This window comes from Cebus imitator, unplaced genomic scaffold (assembly GCF_001604975.1).
Source record: "Cebus imitator isolate Cc_AM_T3 unplaced genomic scaffold, Cebus_imitator-1.0 Scaffold264, whole genome shotgun sequence".
NCBI lineage: Eukaryota > Metazoa > Chordata > Mammalia > Primates > Cebidae > Cebus > Cebus imitator.
The window spans coordinates 2,110,206-2,130,286 of NW_016107579.1; the positions used below are offsets into that span (position 1 = coordinate 2,110,206).

Here is a 20,081-nt window from a genome sequence, read left to right on the forward strand (position 1 = left end):
TCAATGATTCTCCTGCCTCAGCCTCCCAAGTAGCTGGGATTACAGGCATCCGCCAACATAACTGGCTAATTTTTGCATTTTTAATAGAGACGGGAGTTTCACCATGTTGGCCAGGCTGGTCTCGAACTCCTGACCTTAAATGATCCAACTGCCTCAGCCTCCCAAAGTGCTGGGATTACAGGTGTGAACCACCATACCCGGCCCTATTTTACAATGTTTAATGACCCAAACGTGAAGATTTTTCCACTTATTTATAACATATAATCAAATCAAAAATCAGATCTTGGGGTTTGACAATGGGACTGAATCTAGAAAACTGCAAAGTCCACTCTCAGGATGTCCCGGAAAGTCCAGCACACAGGCAAGCCCCATGCAACTGCATGACGAAACGGCCCCACACATCCAAGAACACAGCTAAGGTGTCCCATGTCACATTCCTGGTGGAAGCTGACTTTTCAATTTGCTCACCCATGAGAGGAAAGCGGTTTCAGACATCAGGCTCACCCTTCTCCTAAGCCACATCATTTTCTTCCTCTAAGGTTCCCAGCTGGGGAACTAAGCCTGAGACACTGAGGTTTCCAGCTGCCACCATGATTTGCCAGCACCCAGCTTCAGTTTCACGACCCCCCAATCGTCTTAGCCAGGAAAGCATGCCTCACTGACCATGAGGGAATGCCACATCCCGCCCGGCTAAGACATGCCATGGACAGCCTCCAGGCTAAGCACTTGCCTGACACCCCAGTATTCAATGCTGACACCCCAAGAAAGCATAAGTAGCCTAATTTTGTGGATGATGAAAGTGAACTCAAACTAAATTGCTTGCAGTTGCAGGGCTTATTAAGGGCAGAACACCTCCACAGCAGGTCTCTGGCAACCCAGAGCCCCTCCCTGCATTCCAACATCTCTGTCACTGTGCCCGTAGAACCCCCAAGAGGCTTCAGTGGATCACTGGGCTTGTATAATTTTTATCTGGGTATATATTACCAAATTACCTCCACCCCAAAAACACTGTTCCAGTTTTCCTGTTACTATGTGGGAACACTGATGTACATCAGCCTGTGTTCATTTCATATACTATCCATGTAGTGGGTGGGTTGTTTTGGTGGTGGTTTTTTTTTTTTTTTTTTTTTTTTTTTTGCAATCTAAAAGCTAAAATATTTTTTTTTTTTATTTAACACTGAAAGACATGTGCATGGACAGAACATTTTTAAAAATAAATATATCATCGATATTTGCCAACAGAATCTTATAGTTGATAATTTTGTAAACGATTTAACCCATCATTTCATGTGAATGCATTTAGATTTGAGTATCTATAGGTAGCATGAGGTGAAAAACCTCTAAAATTCGAACCCATGTTCTGGGATGGGAGACCGCAGGCAAATTAACCTGTCTGAGCTTCAGTTTTTCTCATCTGTGAGAAGATGTAGCATCTGTGTACCAGGATCGTGGAGGAGATCAGAGGAGGTCATCTACACAAAGGCCCCCACCATCCTCACAAAATACCATCATTCTCATCATTTCATTCTTAGGTTGACTTAAATAGGGGATGGAAATGTATTTACATATTCTTATTAAATTCTTAAAAAATAGATAATTGTGTCAAATCCAAATCATATATAGATAATAAAATTATCTACTGTGCATAAAACCATTAGAAAAGAATGACTCAATAACTGTCATCTGACGTTTTATTTAACATGATATAGTGCTACAGTCTCGGCACAAAGTGACCTTAACTGCTTCCAAATTCCTCCCTTATTTTTCCTGTAACAAATCATGCGGTGAAGGAAGACCTTCATCAGGGTCACTCAACTTGGAGGAGCTTCTTGGGGGGAGCGCACAGGCATCTCCGAGGGCTATGGAGGAAAGGCTCCAGAATTGGCTTTAATGGGGCTTTTTCCCAATTAAAGGATCTGTCCCGTCTCCCTTTTCATGTGTCAGGTCCTCATTAGCTGGGACCACATTTTCTCTGTCTGTCCTATCCCACCCCCAACACCTGCCAACTCAAATCAGCACACACATTTGAAACAGGTCGTGTATATCCAACAGTGAGTCAGGGCATGGAGAGAATGAGAAAGAAACAGAAATTGTGGTCCTAGTGCTGAGACAAAAATCATCTCTTCAAGCAATTTGGGCAGAGGCTGCATTACCTGGATATTACTGCTGGCATCCGAATTTCTTAATATAAGTTCCAGAAAGCCTGGTAACTTTTAGAAGAGTATATGATACAGCAAGGAAAGGGAATCCGTTCATTCATACATAAATAACAGACTCATGCACTTATTAACTCCCAATGTGTGCAGGCCGTGGAGATGCAATAGTAAGACCTGATCTTCAACCTCAGGGAGAGCCACATCTTTTGAGAAGGTCAGTATATAAAAAAGCAAGGCCACAGTGTGTGATCAGTGCTTCAGGGAACTGTCCAGGACATGGCAGGACAAGAAGGACAGCAGGGTCGAGTCTTCTGGCTGTGAAGTGCTGGGATCTTAGGGGCAAGATGGTCGTTCACTGTGCCGCCCAAGATGAACGCTAGGCTGGTGGAGCATCCAGGGACCAGAGTGGGAAGTCTGAGGAAGTGGCAGCATGGTGTACCCAGAGAGAACAAGGGGAAGGGAAAGGGAAGAGCTGGGGAGACGGGGTCGGGGGTGCTAAATTCCATAAGCTGGAGGAGAGGCTGGAGATGTAGCCAGAGAGCAAACCAAGGAAGCCCCACTATACCATGCCAGAGCATGCACGTGATGTGGAAGGAAACAACCCGTTCCATGGTTCTGAACAGGGAGGGATGCAGCAGTCAGACTTGCATTTTTGAAAGATCACTCTGGCAGCAGCATGAAGGATGGCCTAGGTGGATGAAAGTCTGCAGGGAAGGACACCAGACGGGAGAGTGTCTCCTCGGTCAGGATGAGAAATGATGAGGCCCAGTGGCAGTGGCAGTGGGAAGGGAAGGGGAGGGCGTTCTCATGAGATGTTCATTCCAGCAATTCTGAGCTGACTCCTGTTGAGGAGGCTTCACCAAGTACTGAAAGGCCATGAAGGGTATCACTTGCCCCAGCTACGACTAGGAATTTCTTCCTAGTATCCCCAGTGAGCGTAAGAACCTCCCTTCACCCGGAAAGTCCCTTCTGATGGTTGGTTCTGGCAGGCTCCATCACTTAGGAGCTGGGAAACCTTGGGCAGGTCACTTTGCCTTCAAGTGCCCGTTCCCCATCAGTAAGATGCAGATAACTAGTACCCACCTCACAGGGGCTGCAAGCAGTAGTGAGTAAATATCTGCAAAGTGCCTTAGTGAGGCCTGGCAGGGCAAGCACTTGATAAATGCTGGCTGTTCCACGTCTGGTTCAGTCTCACTTCTGATGGCTTGTCCTGCACAGCTTGCTGGACCTTGCTGGAAAAACACTTGAAATTTTGAAATATGGCTTCTGTCACTCATGCAACATCTAAATAATGGAAGTGACCACCAGCCAGAAACCAGGCAACTACCACACCTCAGGCCTCACGACTCACCGCCACAGGTTCCCACGTACACACATGCGCACAGCCCAAGACCTGCTCCCACAGCGCCACCACAAGGGCCTCCGCCCACAACCAGACAACTTCAGAGGGTTATTTGAAAGGAGTGCTAATAATATGTTTTTTGATAAGATGCCAGATACACATTTTTAAGATGGGAAGCCTCTGTTTTTTTGAGAATTCTTCAGTGAAGATCTGTGAAGAGATGTGATGTTTGTTCAAAGGCACTGAGGATCTTTCTTGTTACTTGAGGTTTTTTTTTTTTTTTTTTTTTTCACGGAAGAAGTTTTTAACTGACATGAAGTTCTTCTGGTTATGAAGGAAACCCTAGAAGACAACACAGCTTCTCTCCTTACTCCTGAAGGAAGAGGTTAGATTTGGACACGACAGTGTGCGTTTTAAATAAAATGGCATTGTTCGTACTTAAATTCCAATTTCTTATAATATTAGAGTTGGTCTGCATTTAGTTAGTTGTGTTGGGAGACTGATTCGGACCATATACATATACCTCAAAAATTCAAAAATGAAGGCCCAAATTCACCTATGGTGACAGAAATCACAGCAGTGGTGGCTGATGACAGAGGGGCAGAGAGGGAACCGCAATGTCACAAAGGAGGTTCGGGGGGTGGGTGTGTTCTTCATCTTGACTTAGACGTGGGTCGTGCATTTGTCAAAACCCAAAGAGCTGTATGTCTAAGATCTTTGTATTTCACCATCTGTAAACGATGCTTCAATTTTAAAAAAGAAACGGAGAGAGCACGCAAGCAGATTTCCAAAGTTAAACATGATAGGCTGATCTATTCATTTACATCACCTCCTCTGAAAACCCCACTAAGACGGGAGTAAGGGGATAATACAAACAAAAACCCATGAAGACAAAGAGACCCAAGGAGAAGACACTGGGGACAAGAGAGTTGATCCAAGTTTTAAAGGTGAGAAGTGGATGGAGGGGGGGAATTGTCAGAGCAGAGAAAGCTCCAACTCCGACACTGGCAGGAAGAAGCATCCTCCAGAAGCTGGACGCTCACCCTCAGAACCTGGGAGCTGTAGGCCTTGCTCAGGCCAGAGACTGGAGAGGAAGCACTCACCTGCTGCAGGTCAGCTATTCCTCTCTGAGGACTAGTCATCTCCCCACAACCAGACACCTGGCAATGGTAGAACCTGCAAGCTCCGTCCCCCCAGCCTTAGTGAGTCACTCCAGCCCCCAGCCTCCTCTCCCTTCCCTATACCTCAAGCCTAGTTCTAGCAAAATTTCCCTGATCCCCGAAGGCTTTCAGGGAAGACAGAAGTAATCTGTCTTTAAGCTGCTCTGCTTTCAACTGTACAAGTAACCCTGGGCCAAGACACTGAAAAACCCAACACCTTGGAAAGAGAGGAAGAGAGGATGCAGAGAGAATTGCTGGCTCCAGAAACTACTCTGTCCCTTTGACTTGGAGGCCGAGGAAGACCAGTTATCAGGACCTTTGCAGGCAGGGCCCAACACATTTCTAGCAAACACGGGGGCCTTAAGGCTGCAGAATGAGCACCAGGTCAGATGGTCTCACAGAGCCAAGAGGTATGGACATACTGTACTCTGCTTTAAATCAGCCTTCTTATGATTCTCCTCTCCTGTGTTCAGCTTCTGCATTCCATCTCGCAATTAACCAAGTCTCCTCGGCATCCTAGTCTGGAAGCATCTACCAGCTGTGGTGTCTGCATTAAAGTGTAGGGTGACTTTGACAGGACTGGGGACTGGAATTAGACACCAAGGTGGTCCACAGAGCTACAAAGAAACCCTGCCACTTCAGACCTTGTCTCAGGCCCCACTTGTTAGCCCGGACTCAGCCCTCTGCCAGTAAGAGTTCTCTGCTGTCAGCCACACCCAGCTAAGCCAGGAAGAGAGAGCCCACAGAGGCACAGCTCTGCACAAGGACAGATTGGCCTTTATTCTGTCTGCTGCCTTAAAGTGAGATTTCTTCACTTTTAAACTAACCTAGAAACAAACGTAGGGTTTTGTACACTATCCAAAGAGTTACTGGCATTGCCTGATCAGGTGTGAGAACATTCAGTCTTCAGAAGGGAAGAGGGACATCCCCTCTGCAAAGTAATTCCTGCGTCCGTGCCCCTGCAATGGAGTCACCCTTTGACCCCAAAGCTCTGGGCACTGCTTACAGGCTCACATTTGCACAAGCTAAAGGACAGCATCCACACCCCTCCACCAAGCAGAAGAGAGTCTCCCTGCAATTGGTTTGGGAAGGAGTTTTTTAAGCACCCGCGCCAAATGGAGGAGGCTGCCTATAAATTGTTACACTAGGAAGCCTTTAATAAAGCAGCTACAGAAACCTGCTCGCCACCTTTCAACCCTCAGCTTTAAGGAATCCTCAACAAATAAACAGGGACATTTTCCAAAACATTGACATAGTATTGGTATTCTTTTTAGAAATGGCCCATTATCAAATAGACTGGTATAAAAGAAAAAGAGGGAAATAAGACTATAGAGGTAAAACGGACTAAAGTTAGGTATTGGCTTTGAAATAATTAAGCTTTGGCTTTTAAAAGAAAAATTACATTTTAGGCTGGGCGTGGTGGCTCACATCTGTAATCCCAGCACTTTGGGAGGCCAAGGCGGGTGGATCACCTGAGGTCAGGAGTTCAAGACCAACCCCGCCAACATGGCAAAACCCCATCTCTACTAAACACACAAAAATTAGCCTGACGTGGTGAGGCTCGCCTGTAATCCTAGCTATTCTGGAGGCTGAGACAAAAGAATTGCTTGAACCTGGGAGGCGGAGGTTGTGGTGAGCTGAGATCCCGCCACTGCACTTCAGCCTGGGCAACAGAGTGCGACTCCGCCTGAAAAAAAAGAATAACAATAAATAAAATAAAATTTTAGGCAGTAGCAATTGCATGATCGCTTTGGGGCACTAGTACAACATGCCACCCCATCTAACAAGCTGATGGCTTTGACTTTCAGCTATCGGACGCCAAGGCTGACTTACAGGGGGACAAACCTACTGAACACGGTCCTTAACAAATGACTGACACCGGCTCGGCCTCATCAGTTCCCAGTCCCAGACGGACTCTGCTGCCACCTGGTGGCTGAGGGTAGGCAAAGGCAGACAAGTGTAGAGCCAATTTTAGCAGATTCTCATTACACAGAGAAGTCCAGGACAAGGCAGCCTGACTCTGTGTAATGAGAATCTGCTAAAACGGCGGAAAGGTGTCCTACCAGAGGAGGAGCTGCTCGGCAAGATGTAAAGATGAACGGCTGGGTGTTAATGGGCTGGTTCCTTTCAGGTATCTAGAAAATTCAAACTACAAAACTTGCCTTTGTAAGATTTTTCTTCCCTGAGATACTTCCTTGGACAGCCTCCGTATCCATTCCTTCTACCATCCCACTCCATCCCATCCCACTTTAAGCAAGTTACAGCCAGAGAATAGGGAAAGGGACAGCTTTATTCTTACAGAAAGGAAATTTAAATTGCTGGCTGTTGTTAATGAGCCCATTAGTCCAAACTGAGGGACATTCCAATGAGAAGGGGACACGTAAGGAAACATGTGAGAGGTAATGTGCTCAAGTCTAGCTGAATCCAAGGGCAAGGCTCCTTGGGAAAGGAAATGGGAAGAGAAGGGTTCCTGGAAAATGAAAAATGAGTCCTTCCCTGGGTCCAAGAACACTACTGGGTGAGTGTGGTCGGAGCTGACAGGTGGGGGGAACTGGTGGCAGCTGGACACCTCTGCCTTGTAGGAAGAGGCCTGGCTCTGCTGCCCAGCGCTTATGGGAGACAACCTCCTATTCAATGTCTAAATGTTCTCTGCAAGATGGGATTAATAGTCTTTCTCTGTAAAATAGCAGTGTGGCAGAAATTATTCCCCAAAACAGAATATGTTTATGCAGGCACCGAGCTAGGTCACCTTACCAAAACCACGGAGAAATTCTGGAAGGTCAGTATTATCATCCCCATTTAACAGAGCCAGAAACTGAGACCTGAAGAGGCCAAGCAGCTGGCCCAAGGTCACACCTCCAAGCAGGCAACAGTGCCTGTGTCCTTCCAACTCAGGGCTGCCTGACGTCAAAGCTGAGCTCTCTTCTCCCCCTCACGCTTGCCTAGAGCAAACACAGAAAGACAAATAATTCCAATACATGCAAAAGTGCACCACTTGCCTTTTCCAATTTGTATAATTTTAAATGTCACCACAAGTTCACTTCTAGGTCACTTTTAAAACAAGCAACTTTGCTTTAAGGCAAGTGGGAAAAAAAATTCTGCCTTAATTTGCACAGTTGTACAATCCACTGTTCAGGGTTCTCAGTTTTCCAGGGAACAGTTCAAACAGAAACAAGTGACAATCTAGGGCACTTACCTTGCTTATTATGACTAACCACCACAGCGTCTGGGTTTTGGTTTTTTTTTTTTTTTCCTCCAGCTGGTGATCCATCTGCCTCAAACTCCCAAAGTGCTGTGATTGTAGGCATAAGCCACCACACCCGGCTTTTTTTTTTTTTTTTTTTTTTTTTTTCCTCCAGCTGGTAAAAAAGCCCTCACAGGAGGCTCAGGACTGCCTGCGGGCATACGCAGCCGCCGCGTGGCAGAAAAGAACTGTCAGCCGCATGAAAATGCAGTGACCAGAGTCAGACTTACAAAAACGAACTAACTTTCAACTGAGGCTTTCCTCTCATTTCCTCAGCTCCATTTGAAACACACATGCACTCGGGACTGCCGACCAATTATTCCGAAGCATCTGCTATTTTATATAGGATAAGCAGAGAAGGCAGCTTTGATGGCATTTGAGCAGACATCTACCCCACTTTACACATCTGGATGACTAATTTCAACCAAAGAAACACCTAGAGAGTGTACTCAATCTACACAGATCTATTACTACACTGCTGAGATGAGCTTCAAAAATCTGTAAAGTTTTGCTTTAAAATTGAAATACAATCTTAGGCCAGGCATGGTGGCTAATGTCTGTAATCCCAGCACTTTGGGAGGCCAAGGTAGGCAGATCACCTGAAGTCAGGAGTTCAAGACCAGCCTGGCCCACATAGTGAAACTCCGCCTCCAGTAAAACTTAGCCAGGTGTGGTGGCACGCACTTGTAATCCCAGCTACTTGGGAGGCTAAGGCAGGAGAATCGCTTGAACCCAGGAGGTGGAGGTTGCAGTGGGCTGAGGTTGTGCTAACTCCAGCCTGGGTGACACAGTGAGACTCCAGCTCAAAACAAAGCAAAACAAACAAACAAATACAATCTTCAAGTCATTCACTCATCCCAGAAACATCCATGCTGGCCTATGAACTGCTAGCCACTGTTCTATACACTGGGTACATGCTAATAACAGAAGACAGAACAGAAAAAGATTTTTTTTTAAAGTAAAACAGACAAATGAGTTTTGCAAGGGCAAGCATTTGCTATTTTACATAGGATAGGCAGAGAAGGTCTCTTTGATGGTATTTGGGCAGACATCTGACAGAAAGGAAGAGAACCATGCAAATAAATGTAGAAAAGTCATTGCGAGCAATGGGAAGAGCATGTGCAAAGGCCCTGGGGCATGCGGATGTTTACCAGCTGGCCCTGGGGCGTGCATATATCTAGTGTGCACTAAGAGGCCCAGGGCCAAGGCTCTTTCTCTGAATAAGGGTTCTGAGCTAAGGCATGACAAGATCTGACTCACGTTCTAGAAGAATCACTGTGATGGCTGGGTAGAGAATTGCAGTGAGGCCGGAATCAGAACAGGAAGGATTGTAGTGGGGTAGGAGTGAGAGCAAGCAGCTCAGTTAAAAAGGTGACTGCAGTAATCCAGGTAAGATGGCCGTACGTTGGACCCAGTGGTAGCAGTGAAAAAGGTGAGAGGAGCCTGGCCCCTTCATATACTCTGAAGGTGGAGCAAACAGAGCTGGCTGATGGCCTGGGTGTGGCGGTAAAATGAAAAAGAGATATGTCTCCAAGGTTTCTGGCCTGAACAAATGGAGGACTGGAGTTCATGTCCTTCGGTGGAGAAGACTGAGATGGCCCAAGCTCAGGAAGAAAGCTCAGAGGCTCAGCTGGGGTGTGTTAACGTCTGAGCCCTTTGTCAGAGGATGCCTATCAGCCACCTCCCCGGTGATGGGGAGCACCCAGCAGGGACTCTAGTGGGGAGCTGGGCTGTGGACTGAGATCTGGAGTCTGCAGCATTGAGTTGTTATTTAAAGCTGGAAGCGCGCACGAGGTCGGCTAGGGAGAAGATATAATTAGAGAAGTCAGAGGACTGAGCCTGGGACCTTCCACATTGCAAAGGTTAAGGGATGAGGAAGAACCAGCAAATAAGATGGGGAGGAGTGGCCAGTGAAGCCAAGAGAAGCAACTGTTGGCAAGAAGGGTGTCCGTTGATGGTGTGTGTCCAAGGCTGCTGAGAGGCGAAGCAATTCCAAGACAGAGAATCCTATTCCTGTGGCAATGGGGACCTTGGGTGTCTTTGGCAAGAGCTGTCTCAGCAGAGTGCTGGACGGAAGCCCTGACGGAGGAAAGAGGGTGTACTGCAGGAATCTGGCTGTGAAGGGAAGATGGGTGGTTCTTGTGGGAGAGTGGATGGGAGAGCCGCCCCTATGCTGGTGGGTGCGGAACTTGATGGCGTGGAAGAGGGAGGACAATGCTGAAGTGTGCTCGTCGGTGTCCAGAGGTGAGGGGCCCGGGCTTACGGGAGGACAGACTTAGAATCGAGCACTACTCACTCGCCCACCCACACCGGAAGGCAGGTGGGGGACACGGCCAGGAGCCGGAACATGTTGTCTAGGACAGCCTGAAGTGAGGACAGCTGCTGGGAGTGAGAAGAGGGGTCTCTGCGTCGAGGACCTAAAGGAAACTGGAGAGCGAGCGGAACTGCAGGGCAGCGTGAGGACCTGACTGCAGCTTAGCAGCCGTGACCGACAGCGTGGCCAGTCAGCACGTGCTCTCCACCCCAGCACCCGCAGCGCAGCTGCTCGAGTGCAGGTGGAGAAGGCGGAGTGCAGCAGGGTTGGGCCTGGGCCAGAGGGGTCAGGGAAGCAAGGGTCTAGGCGGAGGAATGAGAAGGCACAGAGGATCTCAAGCCAGGGGGTGGGACAGTGAGAAGACAGCAGGATTGATGAAGTGTAGTTCAGGTGGGGGCTGAAGAACCTTGGAGGGGGCAGCAGAGGCAGAGAAATGGAAAGACAGGAGACAGGGGTCAGAGAACGGGAGGTATATATTGAGGTGGCGTTGTGGACTCAGGTGCAGTTTTAATGACTACAGCTAAGGTGTGCTGCTAGGAGTAGGTGGCTGAGACAGAAGACAAGAAGGTTGCAGTGAGTTCATCAATGACCTACCTAAGAGGCCCCAGGGTACGGGAAGGCTTGTCTATGTCTATCCTGAATTACAAGAGACAGCAGCAGTGAGCCAGGAGCTAAAACCATCAAATAATAAGGGAGAGCAGCACAGGGCCTGCAGGTGTCTGCAACAGGGTTGGGGGACAGCGATCGTGTATAGTCCGATGGCATAAGGCTCAAAGTCACAGGACGGAGGGAGGAGGAAGGGACAGTGATCAGGAAATTAAATGAGGTCGTTGTGCTTTGCTAAATGGAATTAGCACCGAGTGGACTGAAGATGACAGCTCCCGATCCTACCGCTGTCATTTCCCACCAAGTCAGCGATGAGGAAGTCCTCGCCACCCTCCCTCCCTTCTACTTACTTGACTTAGTCCAGTGAAGGAGCAGCAGACTTAAGAGTGCTCTGGTCACTGCTTTGATTGACCAGATTTGATTGATCACAAGAGTATCATTATGAATGGCAGTTTTTTTCTCGTGTATTGGATGTAATAGCAATGAAGTTAAAACCTAAAGCTTGAGTCTAAGGCAGCATTCCCAAAACAGTCTGCCCTGACTTCTTTCCAGAGTCACATGACTTCATCTGGGACCTGAAATGGATTTTCTCTATCTTAAATCTCGCAGCCTGCAAATGACATTATTTACTGAACACTCATCCAAAGTGGCAGCAGCACGGAAGAGAGGAGGGTCACTGCTCCCTAACAAACCACATCGCTGAGCAGGATGACACACATCCTGCGTGTTTCCTTTAAGTCATTACAACTACATGACCCTCTCGCTGGATAATGACCAAAAAATGAATCTCCAAAGACCATTATCAAAACTCTTATGTTCATGTTCTAGCTGAAAATGCACATTTGGGGATGGGGAAAGTAGTCTCAGGTCTGATTCATTGAATAAATGTGTCTCCTTTGATGGAAAAAAATGACAAATGCCGCCATGCCTTCCTCTTCCACAGGTATAAATGCTGGAGGTGCCGTGAAAGGAACAGAGTGGCCACGGGATGCACGCTGTGGCTCCACGTGAGAGATGGGTTCTTTCCAGGCCTGCAGACAGCAAGGCCCGCTGTCGTGATGGTGGAGTTCAAAATATTAACCTCGGACCAATTAAGTCAATATTCCACTTCAATTGCCTTTGCTACTCTGAGCAGTCATGAGAGCTTCTGAAAGTAAAATGCGGTGAAACTGCCCAGAAACGATACTCAGAGCCCTTCTCCCAACACACATGCCTTTGTACGTGTACACATGCATACAGGTACAGTGAGAAAAGGATGGTAAGATTGCTGGGCCACTTCTCTAGTGGGCAGAGGGGTCCAAGTACGGATCCTTGGACACTCGGGCCCACAATGTCCCCTTCTGCATCAGCAGAAATGGAGAAGCCCTGCTTTTCCCTTTTGTCCATAGCAATCAGCAGCATGTTTCCAAAGGGGCCCAGGTCTGGCCAGTTCTCTGGGTATCCAAATAGGCAGGAACATCACCATCTCTCCTGCCTGTGTCTAGAGCAGGTAGAAAAAGAAGGAAAAGAAAACTAGTTCGCTATGGCAAAGAAGTTCCTCAAAGTCACATGAAACCTGGCCCAACTCGTGGGGCCATGGCCCATGTATTCTTTTGGCACCAGCAAGTTCTCTTCAACGAGAAACAGAAAAATGCATGTAAAGGGGCGTCCACAACGCAGATGGGGAACTGTCTCTTGGCCGTGTGGGACCACCTTTCTACCACGTTTCTCCAAGTGCCTGACACCCTTTGTTTTCAGAGTGGCAGAAGGTAGAATTGGAAGCCAGAAGAGACTTGCTCTTTGACTCATCAGATTTTAGGCCTTGGGCAAGTGGCTTACTCCCTGAGGGTGAGGGTTTCTTGCTCAAATGAAGCTGCTGCTGCCGCACTCACTGTAAACACCCTAAGACACGTAACGAGCGCTCACTTCCTGCCAGGCTCTGTCCGTAAGTGCCTTGTAGGCAATGTCCCACTTGATCTCAAAAGTCTGCAAAGTGGCCCTTATTTTCTCGTCCGTCTCACAGATGGAGAAACCAGGACTCATCAGAGCTCTATCAAAGTCAACTGTGCGGATTAAATGAGATAATATAAAATACATACAGTGTCTGACACATGGTGACTGAAAAAAAAAAAGAGACTTCTCAACCTTGAGAGTGATCATGCTTTGAAACGCATACCACGACAATGCCTTTAAAATACATCCCTTGTATGTTTAAATAACATACGTGAAAAAAAAATCTGGAAGTATGCTCACCACGCTGTGCAAAGGAGTGACCTTGCAAGAAGAGGATTTTTACTGTTTTTAACCTTCAGGATTTTTTGTTGTTGGTGTTGTTTTGAGACAAGGTCTGGCTCTATCGCCCAGGCTGGAGTGCAGTTGTGTGCACTCAGCTCACTGCAACCTCTGCCTCCTGGGCTCAAACCATCTTCCCACCTCAGCCTCCTAAGTAGCTGGGACTACAGGAATGCAATACCATGCCCAGCTAAACTGTGTGAGATGGGGTTTCACCATGTTGCCCAGGCTGGACTCAAACTTGTGAGCTCAAGTGATCCACTGGCCTTGGCCTCCCAAAGTGCTGGGATTACAGACGTCAGCCACCATACCCGGACTAGAATTGGTTGTTTAAACAAGCAAATGTGACTTAAATCACATTAAAAAAGATCAGAAACACTAAAAAAAATACATAGAAAAAATAACCTAGATGGAATATGTCAAAATGTTCATGGCAATTGCCTGATGGGTTTTTTTTTTTTTTCTGCTTTTGATTTCTATACATGTTTTGGCTTTGTTTTTACTAATTCATTTTCTTTAAAGAGACAGGGTCTCACCACGTTGCCCAGGCTGGTGTCAAACCCCGAGGCTCAAGCGATCCCCCCGCCTCAGCCTCTTGAGTAGCTGGGACTACAGGCATGCATCACACACCTGGCTTGCTTTTAGTCATTTCTAACACACTTACATTCTCCTTATAAAATTATGGCATGTGCCTTTTGTGTTTTAAGAAGGCCTTCTCTACTCCAAGGTCACAAATATAATCCAATTTTTCTTCTAATAAACTCATTATCTTGTTTTTCATGTTTATTTAATCCATCTGAAATTTTAGTGAATGGTATCAAGCAGGACCCTTAACCATTTTCTTTTTAAATACCTGGCCACACACTAAATAATCTTTCTTTTCCTCAAAATTACAAATACTACCTTCATTAGATATTGTTTCCATGTAAATTTTATCCGTTTCTATAGTCTATCCCATTGATCATCTTATCTACTTCTGTATCATTACCAGCTTGATCACTAAATGTATTTTGACATTTGGTAAGCAACCACCCTTCCCTCTACCCTGTCTTTTGTTTTTCCCAATTGATCTTGGCTATTCTTGCACATTTATTCTTCCAAATGAATTTAAAAATCAATTTGTCAAGTTCCATGATAAATCCTTTGGGATTTTGATTGAGATTGCATTTACTTATAGATTAGGTAGGTATCTTCCAGCTATAAACATGTAATTTATCTCTATTTAGGTCTTTTATACTCATCTAATAACAGTATTTTACAGCTTTTGTGAACAAGACATTATAGGTTCAGCACTCAAGTCTCTTAGTTCAAAAAACTTAATTCTCTTGCAATCATATAGTCTACAAATGAATGTTTTGTCTACTCCTTTCCAGTATCTGAGACTCATTCCTCTTCCTACTGTGTTGGCTACAATAAGACTTGCAGAAATACACTGAACAGTAATGGCAATAGTGTTCATTCTTGCCTAATTCATTTTTGTGCTGGACTGCAGTGGTGTGATCACAGCTCACTGCAGCCCTGACCTCCTAGATCCCAGGGATCCTCCCACCTCTGCCTCTGAGTAACTGGAACTCCAGGCACAAGTTACCACACCTGGCTAATTTTTTGTAGAGACAGGGTTTCGTCCTATTGCCCAAGCTGGTCTCGAACTCCTGAGCTCAAGCAATCTGCCTGCCTCAGCCTCCCAAAGTGCTGAGATTACAGGCCTTAGCCACCACACCCAGGCGCAGCCTCTTACTCATTTAGATTTGCCGAAACACTTCTCCATTAAGTAGGTTTTCTATGAGCAACCTTCATCAAATTAAGGGTATTTCTTTCCCTTGCTAACTTTTACATATGCACGGACAAGAATATCATCAAATGCCTTTTGGCATCTATGAAGCATAATTTTTTTTCTCCTTTATAGATTTTGAAAATTATATTGATAGGTTTTCTAATTTTGAATCAATCTTGCATTCCTGCGAATAGTCCTTTTAATCACACAATATATTTATACTTATTGTAAAAACAACAGAAATGTATTTTCTCATATTCTGGAGGCTACAAGTCTGAAATCCAGGTGTCAGCAGGGCCCTGCTCCCTCTGCAGGCTTTAGGGAACAATCCTTCTTTGCCTCTTCTAGTTTCTGGTGGCTGCTGTCTGTAAGTTTATTTTTGATTTTTACAACTGTGCATGTAAGTGAAAATAGCCTATATGTACCTTTTATAATAAGGAAAATACACACCAAAAAAGGTAGTACACATATGTATTTTTGCATTATCTACTTAAAAATGCACAGGTAAAGATACACTTAATTTTATATTTTGAAAAAGCCTGGCATGCAAACTGAATGTGTGTAAAGTAAACAAATGGAATAGTTTTAACCTCTACTTATCGAGTTCCCTATTTGGGTTACTGCTGTCATCATCAATCCAGCCACTCAACCCCAGCAAGAATCACTGAAGGCTCCATTCCTCCGTCCCCACACTGTCCCCGTCCAAGCATTCACCAGGTCCCAAACATTCTAAGGTCATTCTACTCAGGTCTCTGCTGGGAGGCTGCAGGATGGAATGGGGGAAGTCAGGATTTTAAGACAGACTTGGTTCCAATCCCACTGGACATTACTGCATTCTCTTGAGCAAATAACTTTACCTCTCTGGGCCCCAATTTCCTCATCTATAAATATACATGCTCCCATTGAAGAACTGTGGTAAAAGTCAAATGAGATAACATACGTAAATTAACTACCACACCATATTTGTCACAGAATGCATGATCAAATGGTAACACCAAGAACCTTTCCACTCCTCTTCTTCCCCTCTGCCCCTGCCCTGGGCCAAGCCTCTTCCAAACTTCACCTGCTCAATGATGTCAACTAGTCTTTCTGCCATCTGGACATTGCTGACAAAGCTCACTTTCTAAAATGCAAATGGAATCAAATCCCTCTTTAAATCATGCTACTGGCTCGCATCTACTTACTAGATACAGTTCCAACTCCTTAGCATGACTTGTGAGGGCTACATCAACCTACCTTTCTGGCCTCCTCTTCCTCTACTCTGTTCCGTGTACTTCACAGTCCTGTATAGATGCTCCTCAACTTACAGTGGAGTTAGTCCCAATAAACTCATTGTGGGTTGAAAATATCATAAGTCAAAAATGCATTTAATACACATAACTTACCAAACATCACAGCTTAGCTTAATCTACCTTATATATGTTCAGAACATTTATATTAGCCTAGAGTTAGTTGGGCAAAATCATCTATGACAAAGCCTATTATAAAGTATTAGTCATGTGATTTATTGAATACTGCACTCAAAGTGGAAAACATAATGGCTGTATGAGTACTCAATGTACAGTTTCTACTGAATGCATACTGCTTTGTACCACTGTAAGGTCGAAAAATCATTAAGTTGCACCATCTATGGAAGTCTTGTGCTTTCTCCTGAAACTTCAAGCTCATACACAGTGCTTTGCCTTTGTGTATGCAATTCCGTCTTCCAGAAAGCCTTTCCCGTCTTTTCTTCTAAGCAAAAATTCCTATTCAATCTTCTAAGACACAGCTCTACTGGTACTTCATAAAAAACAAAAACAAAACAAAAAAAAAAAAAACAAAAAAAACCCCAGGACTAATTTATGTCAACAATGCTCCCATGGCAGCTTTTTCTGCTATTGTTAAAATCACTTGCTTGTACTTATGTCTTTCCCCATTCACAAAGGCAAAAACTGGGTCTTTTCTTCTTCTTTATTAACTCCCCAAAGAGCTATGTCACATGTGTATTAACACTTTCTTCATCAATGAAACAATCAATAAAACAGAATTTCTGTTTTAAAGACTCTATTAACTTTTTCAACAAAGCAAAGCATCTTCTAATCATGTTAATCAGACTTTCAAAGTTGATTTTTTAAAAAATAATAGGTTTACTTAAGTTAGATGTGACCATAATGAAACCAATTTGCCCTCCCGGCAACTCTGAGGACTCAAGGAGCAATGGCAGAGCCGGCTAAACTCTCTAGAACCCACGGAGCGTTCGCAGGGCCAGGGCACAGTGGTGGGCTGGGTAAGCTCTGCAGGAGTTCTGATTAAACGCAAGCTAACTGACATAATGACTCCTCAGGTGCTAGTGGTCAGCCATGATCAGGAACCACAAGTATTATACTATTTAGAAGGAATGTATCTTCCAGGACATGTCTTCCAGAAAATGTTCTGTGATAGTTTGCTCCTGAAGATGGAAAACACAGCTCAAGAAAGAAAAGAAAAAAAATCAGCAACATTATATGTATGGACTGCAATCCTTTTTTTTTTTTTTTAACCTTCTTACATCATAAAACCTTTCTAAAACATACATGATTCAATTCCACATATGGTGATATGTATCACACACCCTAAGCTACAAGGTAGCCATGAGGGTACTAAGAAACTCAGAATTTCTGGTAGCCACAGACAGTAACAGTTGCTCTAATTAGAAACTACAGATAAAATACAAAATAAACAGTATGACTAGTCATACAATCTTTTTAAGGAACCCAACATGCAAGTCACCAAAATGATTTATAATTTAAGAAAACAAACTATGATTTAAGAATAAATATTCCATGATAATTTTTAATAACAATTTATTTCACTTTCAGAAAATCTAATGTTTTTCTCATATCATTTTATAATAAGAAAGAAAAAGAAAGAGAGAAGGAAAGAAAGACCTGGAGAGAAAGAAATCACAGATTTTAGCTCAGAGAGTAGAGCCTGGGATTAATTTTTTAAGATTTGTTTGTCAATTTCAAAACTCAGCAGTGGAATAAGAGCTTAATACAGGTATGCAAAAAGGAAGCCCCCGAGATGTTTTCACCAGGATGAAATGGGATTAGCTTTATAGTTCTTATAATCTTCTTCACAGAAAAATGCAATTTCGGTTTCACTGGCTGAAAAAAACAAAATGGAAAAAAGATTTTAATGTAAATCTAAATTTTAAACAAGTATGGAAATCCATATTACTTTGATTCGGTGTCTTAGAATAGCTTCAGATGCCTAAAGTGAAAAAGATGAGTTATTTGTTGGGTTGCACAATGCATTTTACCAAATCAACAAGAAGTTTCAGGTGCACAATGCATTTTACCAAATCAACAACAAGTTTCAGGTGAAGTTTTAAGAATCGAAGACTCAAACAATTTAAAAATAAATTTTAAAAACCCAAAAATTAAAATCAAGAGTTAACATAAGAATCTGGTTTGCAGAAAATCATAAAACTGCTCATTTATACTACTCTTTACAGTGCTAGGAAAGAACAAACCTTGATTTTTTTTTTTTTCAAATATGCTATTCAGGTACTGAAGGAGGGGGAGGGAAAACTCTCTTTCCCCCCTGAAATTAGCCTGTAGGTATAATAATTTAATACTTAGAGGATCAGTAGAATATTTTACAGATCACTTTACATTCTCCCTCATGACCCATCAAAATATGTGTCTGAAGAAGTTAATTTTTTGCCCTGCTTATGATTAATTCATGTGGCTTCAACAATATGCAAAGTGAAAGACACAAATTGGCTTCTACCTCAATACCTTCAAACGCCTCTAATTATTCACAGGGGAGATGGCACAGCTAAAGGACCCACGAAGGTTCAGACCAGTCACAATTCTTTCAACCTAGCAGGTCAAGGACTGTGTCTTCTAAAACAATAAGTCAGCAACATTATTAATTCAGGCTGGAGACAAATCTGATGGAAAGCCTTCCAATTATTAAACATGCAATTCTTTAAGGTGTTGTGCCAACAAGTTCCACGTTCGTTTTTTAAATTAAACCAGAAGTTAATACAGTCTGCTTGGCTTTTGCAGAAAGAGCAAAAGGGCCTTCACAATCTCCACAAGAAAACAGACAAGATTATTCGTAATGAATACTGAGCACTCAATTAACATACTCTCTAAAAACAGACATGTAAAACTCTCCAAGTCAAATAAATAGGATAATAAGAAAGGGTGCCAAAAATTACCACTGGTCTCTTAGTTTACAACCCTCATCTCATCATTAGACTTCATCACAAAAGAATGAAATTAATGAGATTAGCATGCCATTTCATTAAAAATGTTTTTGCTGTTTTTAAGAATATCAAATTTAATGTTTGCTAATCATAAGCTACCCACGCTCATTACAGAAAATAAGCAAGTGCCAAAAGAAGAAAATAAAGCCACCCGTAGTCACAGATCCTCATTCCAGTCCTATACTCTATCTTCAAGATTAAATTTAATCTGAGTAGATGAAAATCAGATTGCAACCTTGAATCACAAGGAGCTTGTGAGGAATACAGCAGAGAGAAAATGGAGATCAATAAGGAGGGGCTGTAAAAAGATGCACCCCGTGCAGACGGTGAGCTAAGGCACAGTTAAATTTTACAAGCAAGTGGCATCTAAAAGAATGGGTAAAAGACTCCACACTTGGCATCAGTGGGAAAAAGACAATCAAGAAAGGAAGCTTCAAAAACTTCCATATTCAAAGATATTTGGAAATCTATCCTTTACACAAAAAGCTCCTGGGGTTTCCCTCTTTGAAGGGAAGCATGCCCAGAGGTAGACTTATATAATTTGCAAGTGATTCTAATCAACCTTCTAATGGAGAATGTGCAAAAGACACCCTGTTCTTAATAATCACAGAGCAAGGTCTTATCCTCGATGTGCTATTTACATACAGAACTTTACACAGGGCTTTGCCCACACAGCACTTCGCTCAATCCACACTAACTGTAATTACAATTTTCGCTTACTGCAGTTGACATTTATCTGAACTCCTTTTGAGAAACTAATATGTTGTACACTTCTTCAGCACAGCAATAGTAGGTTCAGAGAAGCTGATGGAAAGCAAGGACTGAATAAGCAGCTCTGTTTTGACACATAGGTTCTCTTGGGTCCAGTTAACTTAAACATCAATCCATTATTTACGTAAGGCATTTGTGCTGGCTCTCATAATATAAACTCAAAATAAGAATCTGCAGTGTAAAGATTTTATTTTCAGATGATGGCA

At 43.9% G+C, this 20,081-nt stretch overlaps 1 protein-coding gene and 1 long non-coding RNA gene across 4 annotated transcripts in view; both read right to left on the reverse strand.

Moving 5' to 3' along the window:
- Window positions 1–6,930: 6,930 nt before the first annotated feature.
- LOC108283748 lies at window positions 6,931–7,920 on the reverse strand. Its single transcript, XR_001816947.1, has 2 exons — window positions 7,855–7,920; window positions 6,931–7,600 (listed from the first exon to the last, which is right to left on the reverse strand). It is a non-coding gene; the product is annotated as an uncharacterized LOC108283748 (long non-coding RNA).
- A 9,744-nt stretch (window positions 7,921–17,664) lies between these two features.
- CUNH2orf76 (chromosome unknown C2orf76 homolog) overlaps window positions 17,665–20,081 on the reverse strand; it is a 63,257-nt gene continuing 60,840 nt past the window's right edge. For 2 of the 3 annotated variants that reach the window (XM_017500245.2, XM_017500246.2), the window contains exon 6: window positions 17,673–17,992. In XM_017500245.2, coding sequence (XP_017355734.1) covers window positions 17,916–17,992 — 77 coding nt within the window. In that variant the 3' untranslated portion in view covers window positions 17,673–17,915. Of the gene's footprint in view, window positions 17,993–20,081 lie in introns of all 3 variants that reach the window. The other variant, XM_017500247.2, reaches the window with a different exon arrangement.